Source organism: Balaenoptera musculus, chromosome 6 (assembly GCF_009873245.2).
Source record: "Balaenoptera musculus isolate JJ_BM4_2016_0621 chromosome 6, mBalMus1.pri.v3, whole genome shotgun sequence".
Lineage (NCBI taxonomy): Eukaryota > Metazoa > Chordata > Mammalia > Artiodactyla > Balaenopteridae > Balaenoptera > Balaenoptera musculus.
Window position 1 is genome coordinate 15,221,308 of NC_045790.1, and position 21,064 is coordinate 15,242,371.

The following is a 21,064-nucleotide window of genomic DNA, read 5'->3' on the forward strand; positions in this document are numbered from 1 at the left end:
TTGGACATGCAAAAGCATGTTCATATCTTTGAAAGTTCGCAACTTGAATGTTCGTATGTAGGGGACTTTCTGTACATCAAAATTTAAAACTGTGCATCAAAGGAAACAATCAATAGAATGTGAGAAGATATTTGTGAATCAAATAAATGATAACAGTTTAATACCTACAATATATAACTCAATCCTACAACTCAAGAACAAAAAGACAAACATCCCAATTTAAAGATGGGCAAAGGACTTAACTAGACATTTCTCCACAGATGATATACAAATGGCCAACAAGCATATGGGAAGATGCTCAACATCATTAATCATAAGAGAAATGCAAATTAAAACCACAGTGAGTTATCACCTCATACCAATTTGATGGTTACTATCACAAAACAGAAAATAATGTGTTGGTGAGGATGTGGACAATTGCAATCCTTGTACACTGTTGGTGAGATTGTGAAGATGGTGCATCTGTTGTGGAAAACAGTATGGTGGCTCCTCAAAATATTAAAAAATAGAAATACCGTATGATCCAGCAATCCTGCTCCTGGGTATATATCTAAAAAAATAAAAAATGAGGTCTCAAAGAGATATTAGTACACCCAAGTTCATAGCAATATTCATCATAGCCAGGAAGTGGAAGAAGCCCAAGTGTCCATTCATGGATGAATAGATAAACTAAATGTTTGATATACATGCAATGGAATATTATTCAGCCTGAAAAAAGGATGAAATTCTGGCACATGTTACAACATGGATGAACCTCAGAAACGTTGTGCTATGTGAAATAAGCCAAAAACAATTTTTGTATGATTCGGGACATACGTTCCCAGGCAGCAACAGCTCCTGCAAGGTCTCATCTCAGTGCCTGGAGAATGCCTCTGTATTCCAAGGCACAAAGACACACTTTCTTTGGATCTTTCTTTGACTCTTTACATACAGGACCCATTTTTCCTTCCATTTTGTTGGAGGATGGCATGAACTTTAACTGAAGGCTTGTCTGTGATTGTCATATTACTTCTGATCTTGTTTGTGTCTTCCACTGACCTGGAACTCATTGAGGACAGGGATTAAGACTTTCTTCTGTGACTCTCTAGGGACCTGATGGTGCTGTCCAATTTAGTAGTCACTAGGTCCATGTGACTATTGAGCACTTGAAATATGGCTACTCCAAATAGTGAGTGATGTAAGGGAGAAATAATCCCTGGATTCTAAGACATACTTTGAAAAACTAATGTAAAATATTTGAATGTTTTATGTTTATTACATCTTTAAGTGATATTATTTTGAATATATTGATTAAAATGCATTATTAAAATTAATTTGAGCTGTTTCCTTCTGCTCTTTTAACGTGGCTCCTATAATATTTGAATTTCATATTGACTTGTAATAAATTTATGTTGCAATGTTAGTCAAGGGTATATAGTAGATGCAGAATTGATGAACTGGCTGATGCCAGGTAAAATGAATTTCCCCATTTGGATTCTGGCGATGGCCAAAAGAAGAGTCCCCCAGTCACCACTGCCAGCCCCTGGGAATCCTGTCGGGATTCATTCACCAGATTTTCTCTCCCTTCCTAGGATACCATGTATCAGAAGGTGGAAAAAACTGTGTATCCTGTACAAATGGAGTGGACTTTACTAATCACTGGAATATGCTCCCTTCCTGCTTACCATGTACAATCTGTAAATCAGGTACAGAACATGCGGACCCATAACAAGTGCAGGCATGATGAGGTGGGAATTGTATCCAACATGGAATCAGGACATCTGGATTCCAATTCCAGTCCTTCTTGGGCTTCATCATACCCTGTTTTATGACTATGCCTTAGGTCAATACAAAAAATAGAAATTATTTTTATAATGCATGCCACATAGTATGTAAATCTTTTAAATCATCAGATGAAAGTGGTGGGAAAGTAATCTGTCCTTTCATGGGGGAGAGGGATGGGATCTGTATAGTTACAGCATAAGAAAAGGCCTGGCCAAGTGGAAAAGTGCTAGGTTTGAGCTTTGACGTGGGTCTAGTCCTGGGCCAGGCCCCTCTTAGCCTGTGCTCTGTGCTCCTGGCAGAGACTTGGCCTCTTTCAGCCTTTACAACTTAGGGCCCCTCCACTTCTCCAGCAGGGCTAGGTTTTGGGAAGTCACCCAAGGGTTCCTCTCCATCCAGGGTCTCTCAGATTATACCCGGCCCTTCCTACTGACCCTGTGAGCTAAAAGATTTCCCTCCTTGTCCTAATGCATTAAATAATGAATCATGGTCCTTTTCTCATACCTCTGAGTATCGGTGACAGGTGAACAGTGGCTGTCCTTTATGTGCCCCACATGTGTTGCTGCAGAATTTGACCCCCAAAGCTACAGTGAACTGAGGAGAGCTGAGGGGGTGGGTTTTTGGTTGGTGAAGAAGGGTTGAAGGTCATGCGAGAGAAACATATCCCCAAACCTTATCCTTTGTCTTCAGGTGAAGAAGAGAGGACCCCTTGCACGGTGACTAAGGACACACAGTGTCAGTGCAAACCCGGAACTTTCCATGAAGAAGACTCACCTGAGTTCTGCCAGAAGTGCAGCACTGGGTGAGACGTGGGAGCCTAGGTGGTTCCCAACAGCTCATCCATGATGCAGTCAATAGAAGTTTTCATTTCTTTTAAAAAGATATCAGAGGGGAAAAAATGAGTAGAATGCAGCCGGGCTTATATTCATCTTTATAACAATTCAGTCATAAAATGGAATTTTTAATATTTTTTTATGCAGGAAAGGGCCCATGAACACAAAAGTGCCCACAGCCAAGTCATAATAAGATTGAGCATTTAGCTCCTTCAAGGTTCCCATAAAACCCGAGCCAACTCAGCTGGCCTCACATCCAGCCCTTGTTCCCCAATAAGATCTGAATCTTTCCTTTTTGGGGATTTAGGGGCCAATAGTAATTAGCTCTTCTCTGATGCTCCAGTGCTGGCTGTGATTGGTAGGAAGAGTCAACAGGTGGAGGACAAGAGGGTCCTTGTGTTAAAGCTTGACTGGAGGATGAGGCTTGGCTTGTGCCCAAACCCATCTGACCCTTGTCTTGGATGAGATGCCCCTTCACTCAGGCTTCCCCTGCAGCCCAGGGAGGCCAGTGCAGGCCTTGCAGAGAAGGCCCAGCTCCTTAAGGGGCAGCTCTGAACACTCAGCAGGAGCCCTGGGGGCTGGAGTGCACAAGCCCAGATCCTTCTCCCCCAACAAGGGGGACTGAAGGGACCCAGCCCTGCAGACAGTAGGAGCCTGTCCTTCCTCCACTGTCTTGTCAGGGAACACTGGGTGAGAGATTGTTCCCTCTTTCTCCTCATCCAGCCAGCTTTCCCTGACGGATCCCCTCCATGTCCTCCCTGTGTCTGTACCCAGGTGCCCTGATGGGATGGTCGTGGCCACACCCTGTAGCCCCTTCAGCAACCTCAAATGTGTGGACCGAAAATCAGATACCCAGGCCAGTGCGGAAGCCCTGGTTCCTGGAAAGACAGTGACCATGAGCCGGAGACTGCCCACCACTCCCTCTCCCTCCTCAGGCGCTTCACAGCTGGTGATCGGAATTGTAGCTGCCGGTGTCCTCCTGCTGCTGGTGCTGATCGCATATGTTTTCCGGAGGTTCTTCATTCGAAGTGAGGTTCTGGGAGGGAAGGGGAGGCGCTGGCCCCCCTCCATCTCCCCACTCCTCCGGTTCCTCCTGGCCCGGCTCTGATCTTGTTCCCCGGGATCCCCCTCCACCTCCCACCTCACCTGCTCCTATGAAGCCGGGATCACATCCGTCCCCCATCTCAGCTGACGGTCGCCTCTCCCCCCTGGCCGAGGCTGGTGTAGCGGGGGGCAGGGTCAGTTCTTAATGTCTTCAGGACCCCCAGCCGGGGCAGAGAGGTGGTCAGCGCCTTGACTGGGTGACAAGAGTCAGGAGGAGAGGGTCGTTCAGCAGAACCCCACAGAGATTTTACATGGGTTTCATTCTATTTCATTTTCCCCCTTCTCTTCTCCCTCCCTGAGGGTTCTCCAGACTTGGAATGGCCCGCTCCCTGTCACCAGGCCCGGGGCTCCTTGTTCAGTGTCTGCGTCCCCAGCCCACACCCCGTCCCTGGCACTGCCCCTGGGGAGGGAGGTGCTGCAAGAGGGCCCTCCGCACTGCTCAGGTGGATGCGTCTTCTCTTCTAGGTCGTGGTGTGGACCCTAAGTGCGTGGACAAAGTGAGTTGGTTTCTCCAGGACCTGGTGGCATCAGGCCCTCAGTAACTGCTTGGTCCTGGGTGGACACGGTCCCCAGTTTGTCCTATACTGTTGTCCCTGGCTCTCTCAAGTGGCCTAGGAGCTCTGGGCTGACTGTAGGAGAGCAACTGGCCTGTTGAGAGCAGCCCTAAGGCTGGTTGGCAGTGCTAAACCTGTCCCTCTTACTGCTTGTGAGGCGCCCTCACCCCATAACCCTGGATGCACCCTGGGGCATGGAGGGTGTCAGGAAGGGGTGCTGAACCCCCCTTAGCACAGCACTAGGGTCCTGGTGCCATCAGCAGGGCCCTGGATGTGCTGAGTCTGTGCCTACCTTGTGGGGGGACAAATGGGAGTAGGTGGGGAGGCAGAACCCACCGTAGTCCCCCAGACGCTGCAGGGATCTGTGGGTATGGACTCCTGAGTCAGCTCCTTGCCTTCCCAAGGTCTTTTTCTGGTGCTCATGTCCCCCAAGAGGTCCTGGGGCTCTGGACAATGCCCACAACAACATGCTGATCAACAGAGATTCGCTGTCCATTCTGGTGGCCAAGAAGGACCTAGAAGACCAGGAGCAGGACAAGCTGACAGGTGTCATGGTACAGTCTACGGAGGAAGCAAAACATTTACTGGTGAGTCTGTGGTGGTCTTTCTTCTTGCCCAGGACTGCAGTAGAAACAGGGAAAGACCAATGTTGGTCAGGTCTTCTGTCCCATGGGGAAGTGGTGATAGAGGGAAATCAGGGTCCTGAAGGGGAAAGGGACCTGCTACCCTGATATGGTAGACTGTCAGCTCTATGCAATGTTACGCTATTTATTATCTGTCCAGTTCTCACTGTTTCCTCAGTCTAGAACAAGGAGGCATAGAGTGGGCACTCCCATATTTGTTGAATGATTGAATGAGGGCTGCATAATATTCCACTGCATAGTTGTAAAATAATATAGTAAGCCATTCCTCGTAATAACAGGAATATCAAATTCATTACAAAATTATTATTACACTGAACATACATGAAAATAAATCTTCGTCCAGATAGTTGATCATATTTGTATAGTGGCTTCTTAGAAGAAGTAGAATTTTGGAGTCAACTTGTAGAAGTGCTTTTCTACTGTCAACACACACATGCACATCCAGTTTGGGTTCATATCTGTTCATCAGTTTTGACATTGAGTAGTCAACCTGTGCAAACATTTCTCATTCTTCGTAAGGTTGGAAAATCATTCCCCACAACATAAAATGAAATTCTTTAATTTCTTAGAGTTTTAAAATTTAATGATGATTTTTAGCATATAACAATTTTACCTAACTGGAATTTATTTTGTGATATGATATGATGTGAGGACCTCCCTGAATTCTGAGTCACTGTCTCCTTCCTATAACCCTATTTAGCAACTGCTTCTCCCATTTCCCTCTGCTTTTGGCCTCTCCTTTATCACATGTGAAATATTTACATGGATAATGATCTCTTTCCATCTAGTGTTCTTTTTGGGGTTTTTTCCTGCATTGACAGTTGACCCTTGAACAAAGCTGGGGATAGGGACACAGACCCTCCAAAATCCACATGTCCGTGGCTCTGCATCCTCAGATTCAACCAACTATGTATCATATAGTACTGTAGTGCACATATAGTGAAAAAAATCCACATGTAAATGGACTTGTGCAGTTCAAGCCCATGTTGTTCAAGGGTCAACTATATACTGTATTCTTTTTAAAGAGAAAGTATAAAAGGAAGCAAACAAACAAAAAAGACAAATAATCCCCCATCCTGATTAATCACTTTTCACATTTTTTCACAGTAGTTAATACATATCCACAGTGAGAAAATTTAAACAGTATAGAAAGTTTCTCAGTGAGTCATGAAAGCCTCATCCTGTAATCTTTCTCCAGCCACTTAGTTCTTTTTATTTCACGTAACTGTGAGGGATAATTTTCTGTGATTCTTTGCTGAAATCGTTATGCATATGTCATCTATATACTTTACCAATGAAACTGTTTAATATGTTTTAATATCTGAGAGAGCAATACCTCTTACTTTTTCAAAATTTATTGTTTACCCAGATAAAATTTAGAATTATTTTATAAGATATCCTCCACGCCTAAAAAAATTATTGAAATATTTTGTATTACCTTAAATTCATAAATTAATCTAGGAAGAATTAAGGTCTTGTTAATATTCAATATTGTTCTTATCAAAGAAGATAACATTGAGAGATTAAACATAATGGTGGAGTAGAAAGACCCTGAGCTCACCTCCTCTCACAGGCACACCAAAATTATAACTATTTACAGAGGAACTCTTGGTGAGAAATACCAGAATCTACCAGAAAATAGCTTCTACAACTAATGATATAAAGAAGGAACCACAAGATGGCTGAGACATAGTACAGTAAAAACCCATATCGCTGGGTGATCAACCCACAATTGGGAGGCTAATTACATTTGCAGAGGTTCTCCCCAAGGAGCAAGGAATCTGAGCCCCACATCAGGCTCCCCAGACTAGGAGTTCTGCACCAGGAAGACAAGCCCCTAGAACATTTGGCTTTAAGGCCAGTGGGGCTTACTTTCAGGAGACCCAGAGGGCTGTGGGATATAGAAACTGCCTCTTAAAGGGTGCACATAAAGTCTCACAATCACTGGGACCCAGGGAAGAGCAGAAAGAAGTCTGGGTCAGACCTACCTGCTGATTTTGGAGAGTCCCGGGGAGGCAAGAGGCAACTGGATCTCATCCTGGGGACACTGACACTGCTGGTAGCAATTTGGGGGAGTTCATTCTACCATGCGGACGCTGGTGCTGGCAAGCACCATTTTGGAATTCTCCCTCTAGCTTATTAGCCTTGGGATCCACCCCTACCCCCACCCACCAGCCTATAGGCACCAGCACTTGGATGCCTCAGGCCAAGCACCTAGGCAAGCAGGGACCCAGCCCCACCCACCAGCAGGCAGCCTGACTTAAGACCACCTGAGCCCACAGCTGCCCCTGGACATCCTTGTCCACCAGTGGGCCCAGGACCCAGCCCCGCACACCAGTGTGCAGGCACTAGTCCCAGGAAATCATACGGCCCTGCAGCCAGAGACCCAGCTCCACCCACCAGTGGGCAGACACCAGCCCCAGGATCTACTGGGCACCAGCCCCAGGAACATTGCAGCCCCTCAGCTGCCTTGTCAGGACCCAGCCAACACATCAGCCGGCTGGCATCAGCTCTGGGACCCCACTGGGCTCCAGCCATGCACAACAGCAGGCCAACTATAGGCCAAGGGGACACCTTGAGCCCCTCAGCCAGTGGCCCCAGGATCCAATCCCATCCACTAGTGGGCTGACACCAGCTTTGGGACACCCATAGCCCTGCATCCAGAGATCTCAGGAGCTGGTTCTGCATACCAGTGACTGGCAGTAGCCCTGATAACCCCTGAGGGGGACCACATCAACATACATTGTAATTAAAATAGCAAAAATTAAAGATAAAGAGAGAATATTAAAAGCAACAAGGGAAAAACAACAAGAAACATACAAGGGAACTCCCATAAGGTCATGAGCTGACTTTTCAGCAGAAACTGCAGGCCAGAGGGAGTGGCACAATATATTTAAACTGTTGAAAGGGAAAAACCTACAACCAAGAATACTCTAACCGGCAAGTCTCTCATTCATACTTTTTTTAAAAAACATCTTTATTGGAGTATAATTGCTTTACAATGGTGTGTTAGTTTCTGCTTTATAACAAAGCGAATCAGTTATACATATACATATGTTCCCATATCTCTTCCCTCTTGCATCTCCCTCCCTACCACCCTCCCTATCCCACTCCTCTAAGTGATCACAAAGCACCGAGCTGATCTCCCTGTGCTATGCGGCTGCTTCCCAGTAGCTATCTATTTTACATTTGGTAGTGTATATATGTCCATGCCACTCTCTCACTTTGTCACAGCTTACCCTTCCCCCTCCCCATATCCTCAAGTCCATTCTCTAGTAGGTCTGTGTCTTTATTCCCGTCTTACCACTAGGTTCTTCATGACCTTTTTTTTTTTTCCCCTTAGATTCCATATATATGTGTTAGCATACTGTATTTGTTTTTCTCTTTCTGACTTCACTCTGTATGACAGACTCTAATCTCATTCATATTTGAAGAACATATCAGAAGTTTTACAGACCTAATGAAGCTAAAAGAGTTCAGCACCACCAAACCAGCTTTACAAGAAATGTTAATGGGACTTCTCTCAGTGGAAAAGAAAAACCCACAACTAGAAACATGAAACTTACAAAAGTAAAAAGCTAATTGGTAAAGGAAAATACTCAGTAAAGGTAGTAAATCAATCACATACAAAGGTAGTAGGAAGGTAAAAAACAGAAGTATTAAAATTATCTATATACACAATGAGTAGTAATGAAATATAGAAAACAAAATGATATAAAATATGATGTCAAAAACAGAAATTGAGGCACAAGAGGAGTAAAAAAGCAGGGTTTATAAAATTCTTTTGAAATTAAGAGATCAGCAAATTAATCACACAAATACATGTAGATGGTTTGATTATATAAACTTCACAGTAACCAGAAATCAAAAATCTATATTACATACACACACAGAAGAGGAAGGAATACAAACATAACAATAAAGATAGTCGTCAGTCACAGGGAAGAGAACAAAAGAAGAAAAAAGGAAAACTAAAAAGAATTACCCAAAAAATCTGAAAACAATTAACAAAATGACAATAAGTACATACTTATCAATAACTACTTTAAATGAATAAAGACTAAATGCTCCAATCAAAAGACATAGAGTGGGGGGCTTCCCTGGTGGCGCAGTGGTTGAGAGTCTGCCTGCCAATGCAGGGGACACGGGTTCGAGCCCTGGTCTGCGAAGATCCCACATGCCACGGAGCAACTGGGCCCGTGAGCCACAATTACTGAGCCTGCGCATCTGGAGCCTGTGCTCCGCAACAAGAGAGGCCACGATGGTGAGAGGCCCGTGCACCGCGATGAAGAGTGGCCCCCGCTTGCCACAACTAGAGAAGGCCCTCGCACAGATGCGAAGACCCAACACAGCCAAAAATAAATTAAAAAAAAAAAAAGACATAGAGTGGTTGAATGGACACAAAACAAGATCCATATATATGCTACTTCCAAGAGGCCCACTAGCTCTAAAGACACACACAGACTAAAAGTGAGGGGATGGAAAAAGGTATTCCATGCAAATAGAAATAAAAAAAATCCAGGGTAGCAATACTTACATCAGGCAAAACAGACTTTAAAACAAAGACTGTAACAAGAGAGAAAGAAAGACATGACCTAATGATTGAGGGATCAATCCAAGAAGAAGATATAACAATAGTAAATATATATACACTCAATATAGTAGCACCTAAATACATAAAGCAAATATGAACAGACATAAAGGGAGAAATTGACAGTAACACAATAATAGTAGGGGATTTTAACACTCCACTTACATCAATGGACAAATCATCCAGACAGAAAATCAATAAGGAAACACTGGCCCTAAAAGACACATTAGACCAGATTTACTTAATTGACATATATAGAACATTCCATCCAAAAGCAGCAGAATATACATTGTGCTGTACAGAAGTGCTCATGGAACATTTCTCTAAGATAGATCATATACTAGGCTACAAAACAAACCCAATAAATTTAAGAAATTTGAAGTCATATCAAGCATCTTTTCTGACCACAACACTATGAGACTAGAAATCAACTACTAGAAAAAAAAACTGCAACAAAACACAAACATGTGGAGTCTAAACAGCATACTACTAAGCAACCAATGGAGCACTGAAAAAATCATAGGAGAATTTTAAAAATACCTGGAGACAAATGAAAATGAAAACACCACGATCCAAAAATCTATAGGACACAGCAAAAGCAGTTCTAAAAGGGAAGTTTATAGTGATATAAGCTTACCTTAGGAAACAAAAAAAAATCTAAAATAAACATCCTAACCTTACACCTAAAGGAACAAAAAAAAAGAAGAATAAACAAAACCCAAAATAAGTAGAAGGAAAAAATATCCTAAAGATCAGAGAATAAATAACTGAAATAGAGACTAAACAAAAAAATAGAAAAGATCAATGAAATTAAGAGCTGGTTCTCTGAAAAGAAAAAGAAAATTGAGGAACCTTTCACCAGACTAATCAAGAAAAAAAGTGAGAGGACCCAAGCCAATAAAAATCATAAGTAAAAAAAAGAGAAACCAACACCGCAGAAATATAAAGGATCATAAGAGATTAATACAAACAACTATATGCCAATAAATTGGAAAACATATAAGAAATGGACAAATTCCTACAAATGTACAATCTCCAAAGACTGAACTAGGAAGAAATAGGAAATAGGAACAGACCAACTACCCATAATGAAATCAAATCAGTAATCAAAAAACTCCCCAAAAACAAAAGTCCAGGACCTGATGGCTTCAAAGAGGAATTCTACCAAACGTTTAGAGAATAGTTAACACCTTTCCTTCTCAAACCATTCCAACTAATTGCAGAGAAAGGAATGCTTCCAAACTCATTCTATGAGGCCAACATCACCCTAATACTAAAAGCTGACAAAGATATCACAAAAAAGAAAATTACAGTCCAATGTCACTGATGAACATAGATGGAAAAATCCTCATCAAAATTCTAGCAAAGAGAATACAGCAACACACTGAAAGGATCATACACCATGACAATTGGGATTTATCCCAGGAATGCAAGGATTCTTCAATATATGCAAATCAATCAATGTGATACACCATATTAACAAATTGAGGAATAAAAACCATATGATCATCTCAATAGATGCAGAAAAAGCTTTTGACAAAATTCAACACCCGTTTATGATAAAAACTCTCCAGAAAATGGGCATAGAGGGAACCTGCCTCAACATAATAAAGGCCATATATGACAAACCCACAGCAAACATCATACTCAATGGTGAAAAACTGAAAGCATTTCCACTAAGATCAGGAACAAGACAAGAATGTCCACTCTCACCATTCTTATTCAACATAGTTTTGGAAGTCGCAGCCATGGCAATCAGAGAAGAAAAAGAAATAAAAGGAAGCCAAATTGGAAAAGAAGTAAAACTGTCACTGTTTGCAGATGACATGATACTATATATAGAAAATCCTAAATATGCCACCAGAAAACTACTAGAACTAATCAATGAATTTGGTAATGTTGCAGGATACAAAATTAATGCACAGAAATCTCTGGCATTCCTATACACTAACAACGAAAAATCAGTAAGAGAAATTAAGGAAACAATCCCATTTACCATCGTAACAAAAAAAATAAAACACCTAGGAATAAACCTACCTAAGGAGGTGAAAGACTTGTACTCAGAAAACTGTAAAACACTGATGAAAGAAATCAAAGATGACATAAACAGATGGAGAAATATACCACGTTCTTGGATTGGAAGAATCAATATTGTGAAAATGACTATACTACCCAAAGCAATCTACAGATTCAATGCAATCCTTATCAAATTACCAATGGCATTTTTCACATAATTGGAACAAATAATTTTACAATTCATATGGAAACACAAAAGACCCCAAATAGCCAAAGCAATCTCGAGAAAGAAAAATGGAGCTGGAGGAATCAGGCTCCCTGACTTCAAACTACACTACAAAGCTACAGTAATCAAGACAGTATGGTACTGGCACACACACAAAAAAGAGAAATATAGATCAATGGTACAGGATAGAAAGCCCAGAGATAAACCCACACACATATAGTCACCTAATTTACAACAAAGGAGGCAAGAACATACAATGAAGAAAAGACAGCCTCTTCAAAAAGTGGTTCTGGGAAAACTGGACAGCTACATGTAAAAGATTGAAATTAGAACACTACCTAACACCATACACAAAAATAAACTCCAAATGAATTAAAGACCTCAGTGTAAGATGAGACACTATAAAACTCTTAGAGGAAAACATAGGAAAAACACTCTTTGACATAAACCACAGCAAAATCTTTTTTGACCCACCCTCTAGAGTAATGAAAATAAAAACAAAAGTAAACAAATGGGACCTAATTAAACTTAAACTCTTGCACAGCAAAGGAAACAATAAACAAGACGAAAAGACAACCCTCAGTTCTCACTATGGAGAACAGTATGGAGGTTCCTTAAAAAACTAAAAATAGAACTACTATATGACCCAGCAATCTCACTACTGGGTATATACCCTGAGAAAACCATAATTCAAAAAGAGTCATGTACCACAATGTTCATTACAGCACTATTTACAATAGCCAGGACATGGAAGCAACCTAAATGTCCATCGACAGATGAATGGATAAAGAAAACGTGGTACATATATACAATGGAATATTACTCAGCCATAAAAAGAAACGAAATTGAGTTATTTGTAGTGAGGTGGATGGACCTAGAATCTGTCATACAGAGTGAAGTAAGTCAGAAAGAGAAAAACAAATACCATATGCTAACGCATATATATCGAATCTAAAAAAAAAAATGGTACTGATGAACATAGTGACAGGGCAGGAATAAAGACGTAGACATAGAGGAGGGACTTGAGGATACTGCGGGGAGGGGGAAGCTGGGGTGAAGTGAGAGTAGCATCAACATATATACACTACCAAAAGTAAAATAATACCTAGTGGGAAGCAGCAGCATAGCACAGGGACATCAGCTTGGTGCTTTGTGACGACTTAGGGGGGTTGGATAGGGATGGTGGGAGGGAGGCTCAAGAGGGAGGGGATATGGGGACATGTGTATGCATATAGCTGATTCACTTTGTTGTACAACAGAACCTAACACAGTATTGTGAAGCAATTATATTCCAATAAAGATGTATTAAAAAAAAAAAAGAAAATGTGGTATATACATACAATGGAATATTGTTCAGCCTTAAAAAATAAGGAAATCCCGCAATATGCTACAACACGGATGTGCCTTGAGGACATTATGCTAAGTGAAATAGGCCAGTCACAAAAGGACAAATACTGCATGATTTCACTTATATGAGATATCCAAAATAGTCATACTCACAGAAGCAAGAAATAGAATGATGCTTGCCAGGGGCTGGGGAGAGGGGCAAATGGGGAGTTGCTAATTGAATTGTATAAAATTTCAGTTGTGGAAGATGAATGAATTCTAGAGATCTGCATTACCACAATGTGCCTATAGATAACAATAAATGTATTGTACTCTTAAAAATCTGTTAAGAGGGTAGATCTCATGGTAAGTGTTCTTACCACAATAAATACAAAAAAGAAAGAAAAAAACCCAGATGAATGGATATGAAGATGTGAGATATATATATATATACATATATATATATATACACATACACACACACACACACAAACACACATATATATATATAATGGAATACTACTCAGCCATAAAAAAGAATGAAATTTTGCCATTTGCAGCAACATGGATGGACCTGGAGGGTATTATGCTTAATGAAATAAGTCAGACAGAGAAAAACAAATGCTGTATGTTATCACCTAATGTGGCATTTAAGAAATAAAAAAACAAATGAATATAACAAGAAAGAAGCAGACTCACAGATATAGAGAACAAATTAGTGGTTACCAGGGGGAAAGGGAAGGTGGGAGGCCAAAATAGGGGTAGGGGATTACGAGGTACAAATTATTATATACAAAACAAATATCTACAAAAATAGATTGTACAGCACAGGGAATTAGCCAATATTTTATAATAACTTTAAATGGAGTATAATCTCTAAAAATTTTGAATCTACATTGTACATCTGATACTAATATAATATTGTAAATCAACTATAACTCAATGAAAAAATATATTTTAAAAAGGAGATAGCATCTCAAGTCAAGGGTTTTTATTATGACTCAATAAGATTTGAGTTTTTCAGATAAATTATGCCTATTTCTTGTCAAAGCTGTTTCTTTATTACTCTTAATGGTTGGTCCTCTTATAATCTCATTTTCTAATATGTTGTTTCTGCTATGTTTTTAACATTCATCAAGACATGCACTCATTTTTAAGTACTGTAGCTTAAACCTTAGGGTTTTTAAAATATACAGCCATATTAAAATAATAATATTTTTTTCTGCCCCCTTCCCCTAGCCTTGCCTCATTTTTGCTTCACATCTTGATTGCTGCATAGTCTAGAACTTATGTTCAAAGATGCTTAGAGAGGACAGATATTTTGGTCTTGATTTGATTTCATTGGGAGTGCCTCCAATATTTCACCATTAGGAATGATGTTGATTCTTGTGTTCATATAGAAAATTTTATCATTGTGGATGCAGCCTCCTATTTTTAGGTATTTTTAAAAAGTCACAATTCATGTTTACTTCTACCAAATGCCTTTCCAGACTCCATGGAGGCTATCAGATGCTTTCATTCCCTTATTTAGGCTATTGATATGGTACATTATTACTGATCAAAGCACCTTCATGTACATGGAATAGACACTTCCTTTAGATTTTCCAAAATGCCCTTGTAAATACTCTTCATTTGAGTCACAAGAAGGCTGGGATGGAGTGCTTGTCTCCTGACGAGGTGGGTGGGAAAAGACTAGAAGGGGCAGAAGGGACTGTGTGGGGATGGGAATGTTCCCTGTCTTGATTGGGTGATGGCTACTCCACTGCATACAGTTGTCAAAGCTGGAGCAGATACTTAAGAAGTGAGCATTACTGCAGGAAACATGTCCCTCCATGAGTACGTGAGCCTGTGAACGGCTCAGGGTGGGAGGTTCCGCTCCATCTCCATAGAGACCCGGGAGGGAAGGTGACTGCCCATGTCACACAGCGGGCTGGTTGCCGGGCTCAGTTCTGGAACCCAGGACCCCTGATTAATTAAGACCAAGGCTGTTCTCCACTGTGTTTTACAGGAACCAGCAGGAGCTGAAGGGTCTCACACGAAAGGAAGGCTGCTGGTTCCAGCAAACGGTGCAGACCCCACTGAAAGTGAGTGTTTTCCCCGGGCAGTGGAGCACGAGTGGAGGGAGGAGGGCCAGTGTCCTAACTGCTGTCCCCATAGCTGTTAGGGCAACTCAGAGCAGGCGATGGCTTGTCACTGGACCATCGGGACTCTAATTCCCTCTCGGCCCCCTCTTCTTCTCCCCACCCTGCACCCCTCTGTCCCCTAACAGTGTCCCCTAACACCTCCCTGTCCTTCCCTCCCCCCCCATCCTCCCTCCTCCCTTGCTGCTCAGGGCCAGGTTGGCCCACCCTGAGGCATCTAAGGGGCTGTGCCGTCCAGCAGGGCACCCACTGGCCGCAGGAGGCTGTGGAGCACCCGACCTGTGGCCAAATCTGAAGAGCTGTAGTATCACTCGATACTGTACTGCAAAGACTTGGTAGGAAAAAGGACTGTAATATGTCTCATTAACAGTTTGTTGGATATTGATTACATGTTGAAAAGAAAATTTTTAGAATATATTGAGTTAGTACCATATTTTATGAAAATTAGTTATTACTTGTTACTTTTTACGTTTTTCAGTGTAGCTGTTAGAAAATACAAATTTGTGTTCGGTGCCCACCTTCTGTACCTATGGACGGTGGTGTGCACTGCATTTCACACACATCTCCTTGAATCCCCAGTACAGTCCCGGAGGTGGGTGGTGTTTGCTCCATTTTATGGGTTAAATTCTTGCTCCGAGTCTGTCCCCATCCAGCTCTGCCACAGCGTCAGTCAGCGAGGCCGAGCTGGGCGTGAGGCCAGAGACCTTCCTCCCTCCAGGCCCTTGCTCTGTCCCCAGTGCAGAGGTGGCAGCCGGGAGACCTCACTGTCGTGAGAACGGCAGGTGCCCTCCTCTGAGGTCTGTTGCACCACAGTGTCCCGCCCTCTGTCTCCTACCACAGACTGCCTTCTCCCTCCATGACGTCCATCTCCCCTCCCTGGTGGGCCCTCATCCCCCCCTTAGGGCAGGACTCTCTGGTGACCTGGACTCCCTGCAGTGCCTTGGGCACAGGTGAGGCCCATGCAGTGTGGCCTGATTCTCTGCTGATGGGAAGCATGTCAGGGACGCAGAGCAGGTTCACCAGCAGGGGGAGCTCCTGAGGTCCCACCCTGGGGTCTAGGCCTGATTGAGGGTCCTCTGCCCTTTCTGAAGCCTGTCCCAACTCTGTCTCTGTGACTTTCCCCCAACCTAGGTCTGAGACTATTCTTCGATTACTTTGCAACCGCCGTGTCCCCTAACTCCTGGGACTCACTCATGAGGCAGTTGGGCCTCACACGAAATGAGATCCTTCTGGTCAGAGAAGGGGTCCGGGTCCCTCGGGATGCCTTGTATGAAATGCTAGAGACCTGGGTCAGCAACAAGGGACGGGAGGCCTCAGTCAACACCCTGCTGGACGCCTTGGAAACGCTGGGGGAAAGACTGGCAAAGGAGACGATTCGGAACCACCTGGTGGGCTCGGGAAAGTATGTCTATGAAGATGGTGAAGCAGGCTCTGCTGTGTCCTGAGTCTAAAAGAATCTCTTTATGAAACTACAGCTTCCCTACTTTACCTTTTCTTCTGGAAAGGGACACATGATTGGACACCAGCCTGGATGAAACAGCCGGTACTTGACCAATACTTGAAGGAACACTCTCATCCGATATATGTTGTAGAGTTCTAGAACTTTTAAGTAAAACTGGAGTAATATTTATGAAATGTCATTGATAAATGATGGTGGAAATATTTATAAATATTTATGCTTGTGTATGTACTGAGAGTTGATTTAGGATGTCATTTAGTTCAGAGCACTTTTTCATCCTACCAGAATTGCACGTTTTACGTGTATTTTTTAAATTGTGAGATCCACCCATGTTATGTGTGTACTTAATTATGTCTAATGATGACTTAATATTTTATGATAACCATCTTTCCATTTTAATGTTTTTGTATAGATTTATATGAACGTGGGAAACCTTTTGGAAAGGTTACTTACTAGGTTGACTACGTGGGTTCCCTGGATGTGAGCAGGCAACCATAAAATCAGTAAAAATACAGAGCGGGGCGGAGTACGAGGCCCATTGCCGTGGGAGGCATTGGTGGGATCAATTCTCCCTCATATGGGAGTTTGACTTTGTCTAGGATTAGATGACCAGCAACTTTTAAAGTGTCCATCATTTCCAACTGACAATTTTATAGGTGTGGGATTATTTATATTATTTATTGGTAGATGTTTACAAATGAGGAGTGAGGAGAAGTGGCATCCACATGCAGCCCTGTGTCTGGTATCCGTGAATTGGGCTGTCACGCGTGGGCCTCCTCCTGTTCATCTATGGACCTGAGTGGGAAGGGTGGGACATGGGTGGGACACGTGAGTGTCAGATAGCTTCTATGTCATGTGCCACGTCTGGTTTTGTTAGTGAACCTTCAGTTCTATCTGGGCTCCAGGGAGAGAGGACAGGGATCTGCTCCTAGTGTCTGCCATGGTCTCTGGGAGGAAGAGTGGACGGTGCTCATGGATTGTGTTCAATGTTGGCTGACTCAGTACTAGATGAGCCCTCTCACTTACGGTGGTCTGTGAATCTGAGTCCCAGAACAGCCTTTTTAGGGTACAGATTCCAAATATGAGGAGCTTAGTGCCTCTGTAAGCATCCCACTTCTGCATGAAAGGGAACACATAAACACGAATTCTTTTTTTCTTTTTACCATTAGAATGTATACTTTTTTTTTTCTTAATTTTCCATTTTAAAAAATTGAAGTATAGTTGGTTTACAATATTGTGTTACTTTCAGGTACCAATTCTTAAAACCTGTGAGAATTGGGCCTAAAATGGCTGGAACTTTAGAGTTTTGTTCTTGTATCACTTTCTCTTACTTTTTTATTTGTATAATATTATATAATTTGCAGGGATATAATATAGTGATTCACAATTTTTAAAGGTTATACTCCATCTATAATAACCATAAAGTATTGACTGTATTTTCTATGTTGTATCCTTGTCACTTATTTTATACATAATATTTTGTACATCTTAATCCCCTACCCCTATATTGTCCCTTCCCTCTTCCCTCTCACCACTGGTAACCACTGGTTTGTTCTCTGTATCTGTGAGTCTGCTTCTTTCTTGTTATGTTCACTGGTTTGTTTTATTTTTTAGATTTCACATATACGTGATATCCTACAATATTTGTCCTTCTCCATCTGACTTATTCCACTTAGCATAATACCTTTCAAGTCCATCCATGTTGCTGCAAAAGGCAAAATTCATTCTTTGTCTATGGCTGAGTAGTATACCATTGTCTCAAGACAGTATGGTACTGGCACAAAAACAGAAATATATATCAACGGTACGGAATAGAAAGGCCAGAAATAAACCCATGCACCTATGGTCACCTAATCTATGAAAAAGGAGGCAATAATATACAATGGAGAAAAGACAGTCTCTTCAATAAGTGGTGCTGGGGGGGCTTCCCTGGTGGCACAGTGGTTAAGATTCAGCACTCCCAATGCAGGGGGACTGGGTTCAATCTCTGACCAGGGAACTAGATCCCACATGCATGCCGCAACTAAGAGTTCACACACCACAGCTAAGGAGCTTGAATGCCTTAACTAAGGAGCTGGGAAGCCACAACTAAGGAGCCCTCAAGCCACAACTAAGACCTGGTGCAACCAAATAAATAAATAAAATTATTAAAAAATAAGTGGTGTTGGGAAAACTGGACAGCTACATGTAAAAGGATGAAATTAGACACTACCTAACTCCATACACAAAAATAAACTCAAAATGGATTAAAGACCTAAATTCTAGACCAGACACTATAAAACTCTTAAGAGGAAAACAGGAAAAACACTCTTTGACATAAATCACAACAAGATCTTTTCTGACCCACATCCTAGAGTAATGGAAATAAAAACAAAGATAAACAAATGGGACCTAATGAAACTTAAAAGCTTTTGTGAAGCAAAGGAAACTACAAACAATATGAAAAGACCACCCTCAGAATGGGAGAAAATATTTGCAAATGAAGCAATTGACAAAGGATTAATCTCCAAAATACACAAACAGCTCATGGAGCGCAATATCAAAAAAACAAACAACCCAGTCCAAAAATGGGCAGAAGACCTAAATAGACATTTCTCACAAGAAGACAGACAGATGGCCAAGAGGCACATGAAAAGCTGCTCAACATCGCTAGTTACTAGAGAAATGCAAATCAAAACTACAGTGAGGTATCACCTCACACCAGTCAGAATGGCCATCATCAAAAAAATCTACAAACAATAAATGCTGGAGAGGGTGTGGAGAAAAGGGAATACTCTTGCACTGTTGGTGGGAATGTAAATTGATACAGCCACTATGGAGAACATTATGGATGTTCATTAAAAAACTAAAAACAGAACTACCATATGACCCAGCAATCCCACTCCTCGGCATATACCCAGAGAAAACCATAATTCAAAAAGACATATGTACCCCAATGTTCACTGCAGCATCATTTACAATAGCCCCGACGTGGAAGCAATCTAAATGTCCATTAACAGAGGAATGGATAAAGAAGATGTGGTATTGGTTCTGAAGAACATAGGGGCAGGACAGGAATAAAGACGCAGATGTAGAGAATGGACTTGAGGACACGGGGAGGGGGAAGTGTAGCTGGGACGAAGTGAGAGAGTGGCATGGACATATATACACTACCAAATGTAAAATAGATAGCTAGTGGGAAGCAGCCGCATAGCACAGGGAGATCAGCTTGGTGCTTTGTGACCACGTAGAGGGGTGGGATAGGGAAGGTGGGAGGGAGGGAGACACAAGAGGGAAGAGATATGGGGATATATGTATATGTATAGCTGATTTACTTTGTTATAAAGCAGGAACTAACACACCATTGTAAGGCAACTATAGTCCAATAAAAAGAAAAGGAAAGAAAAGGGCAAATAAAAAAAGAATTTATCTATGAAGGGTTGCAAACCTTTTCTTTGCTTCCAACTTTATGGGGTACTGTCTCTCGTTAGGATAAGCAACTTCTGGCTTAAGGCTAATTTTTATAGGTTGGGCATTTATAGCCTTCCCAGGGGTTTCTTTGTCCCAATCTGCAAGGTTTACTGCGTGTAGAATACGGCTGGGAATAGGACCTTGTTCTTCCGGCTGGTCTGTCTTACTCCTAATACGGCTCCGAGGGAACCCAGAATCTCTCTTCCCAGTAGTGGGGTAGGACACTCAGGCACAACTAAAAAGCTATGTGAGATCAAACGCTGTTCAAACTGACAAGTGAGAGGCTCAGTGAAGTAATAATGGGTGTGAGGCTTTCTGTCGACACCAGTCACTGTACAGCTTTTGGAGGAAAGATACCCAGTGTGAGAGATCAGGACAGAATATGTGGTTCTGTATCAATTAAAAAACTGATTTTCTTACCTGCCACATCAAGGACCACCCAGAGCTCCTCACTGGAGATAGACATCACATTGGGGGGAGCCGCCAGAATCCCTGGGCCACCTCAATCATCCAGCATGGCCATCTCAGGAACAGGAGCCCCCCTTCCCCTTTGGAAGTGAGGACTGTTCCACTTCCATGACCTGTTTGTTTGCAGACTGGGCATGGAGCAGGGGGTTCTTTTTGGCACTTTTGGGCCCAGTGGTCAGTTGACTTACATTTGAAGTATTCCCCCTTGCTGGTTTTACCTCCAGGTGGATGGTTGAACTTCCTTGGCCCCCTTCGGTTGTCATGAGGTTGCAAGGCATGGCTGATAGCTATGGCTATCAGTTTAGCTTGAGCCCTGGCCTGCCTGTTTTCACATTGGGTTCTCTCCTCTGCCTCAGCTTGATCTCGATTATTAAATACCCCAAAGGCCACCTCTAAGAGTTGGGACACCAGGGTTTGTGAGCCTAGTTGTAACTTTTGGGGTTTCTGCCTAATATCAGGGGCATACTGGCTGACAAAATGTTGTCCCAGCA

At 42.3% G+C, this 21,064-nt stretch overlaps 1 protein-coding gene across 3 annotated transcripts in view; it reads left to right on the forward strand.

The window, feature by feature from the left end:
* The window catches only part of LOC118897348 (tumor necrosis factor receptor superfamily member 10A-like), a 41,385-nt gene extending 23,216 nt beyond the window's left edge, over positions 1-18,169 (forward strand). Inside the window, exons 3-10 of one of the 3 annotated variants that reach the window (XM_036856476.1) lie at positions 1,572-1,685; positions 2,452-2,563; positions 3,369-3,442; positions 3,530-3,622; positions 4,164-4,195; positions 4,657-4,839; positions 15,064-15,139; positions 16,328-18,168. In XM_036856476.1, the coding sequence (XP_036712371.1) occupies positions 1,572-1,685; positions 2,452-2,563; positions 3,369-3,442; positions 3,530-3,622; positions 4,164-4,195; positions 4,657-4,839; positions 15,064-15,139; positions 16,328-16,641 (998 nt within the window). In that variant the 3' untranslated portion in view covers positions 16,642-18,168. Of the gene's footprint in view, positions 1-1,571; positions 1,686-2,451; positions 2,564-3,368; positions 3,623-4,163; positions 4,196-4,656; positions 4,840-15,063; positions 15,140-16,327 lie in introns of all 3 variants that reach the window. The other 2 variants (XM_036856475.1, XM_036856477.1) reach the window with 2 other exon arrangements.
* The last annotated feature ends 2,895 nt before the right edge of the window (positions 18,170-21,064 follow it).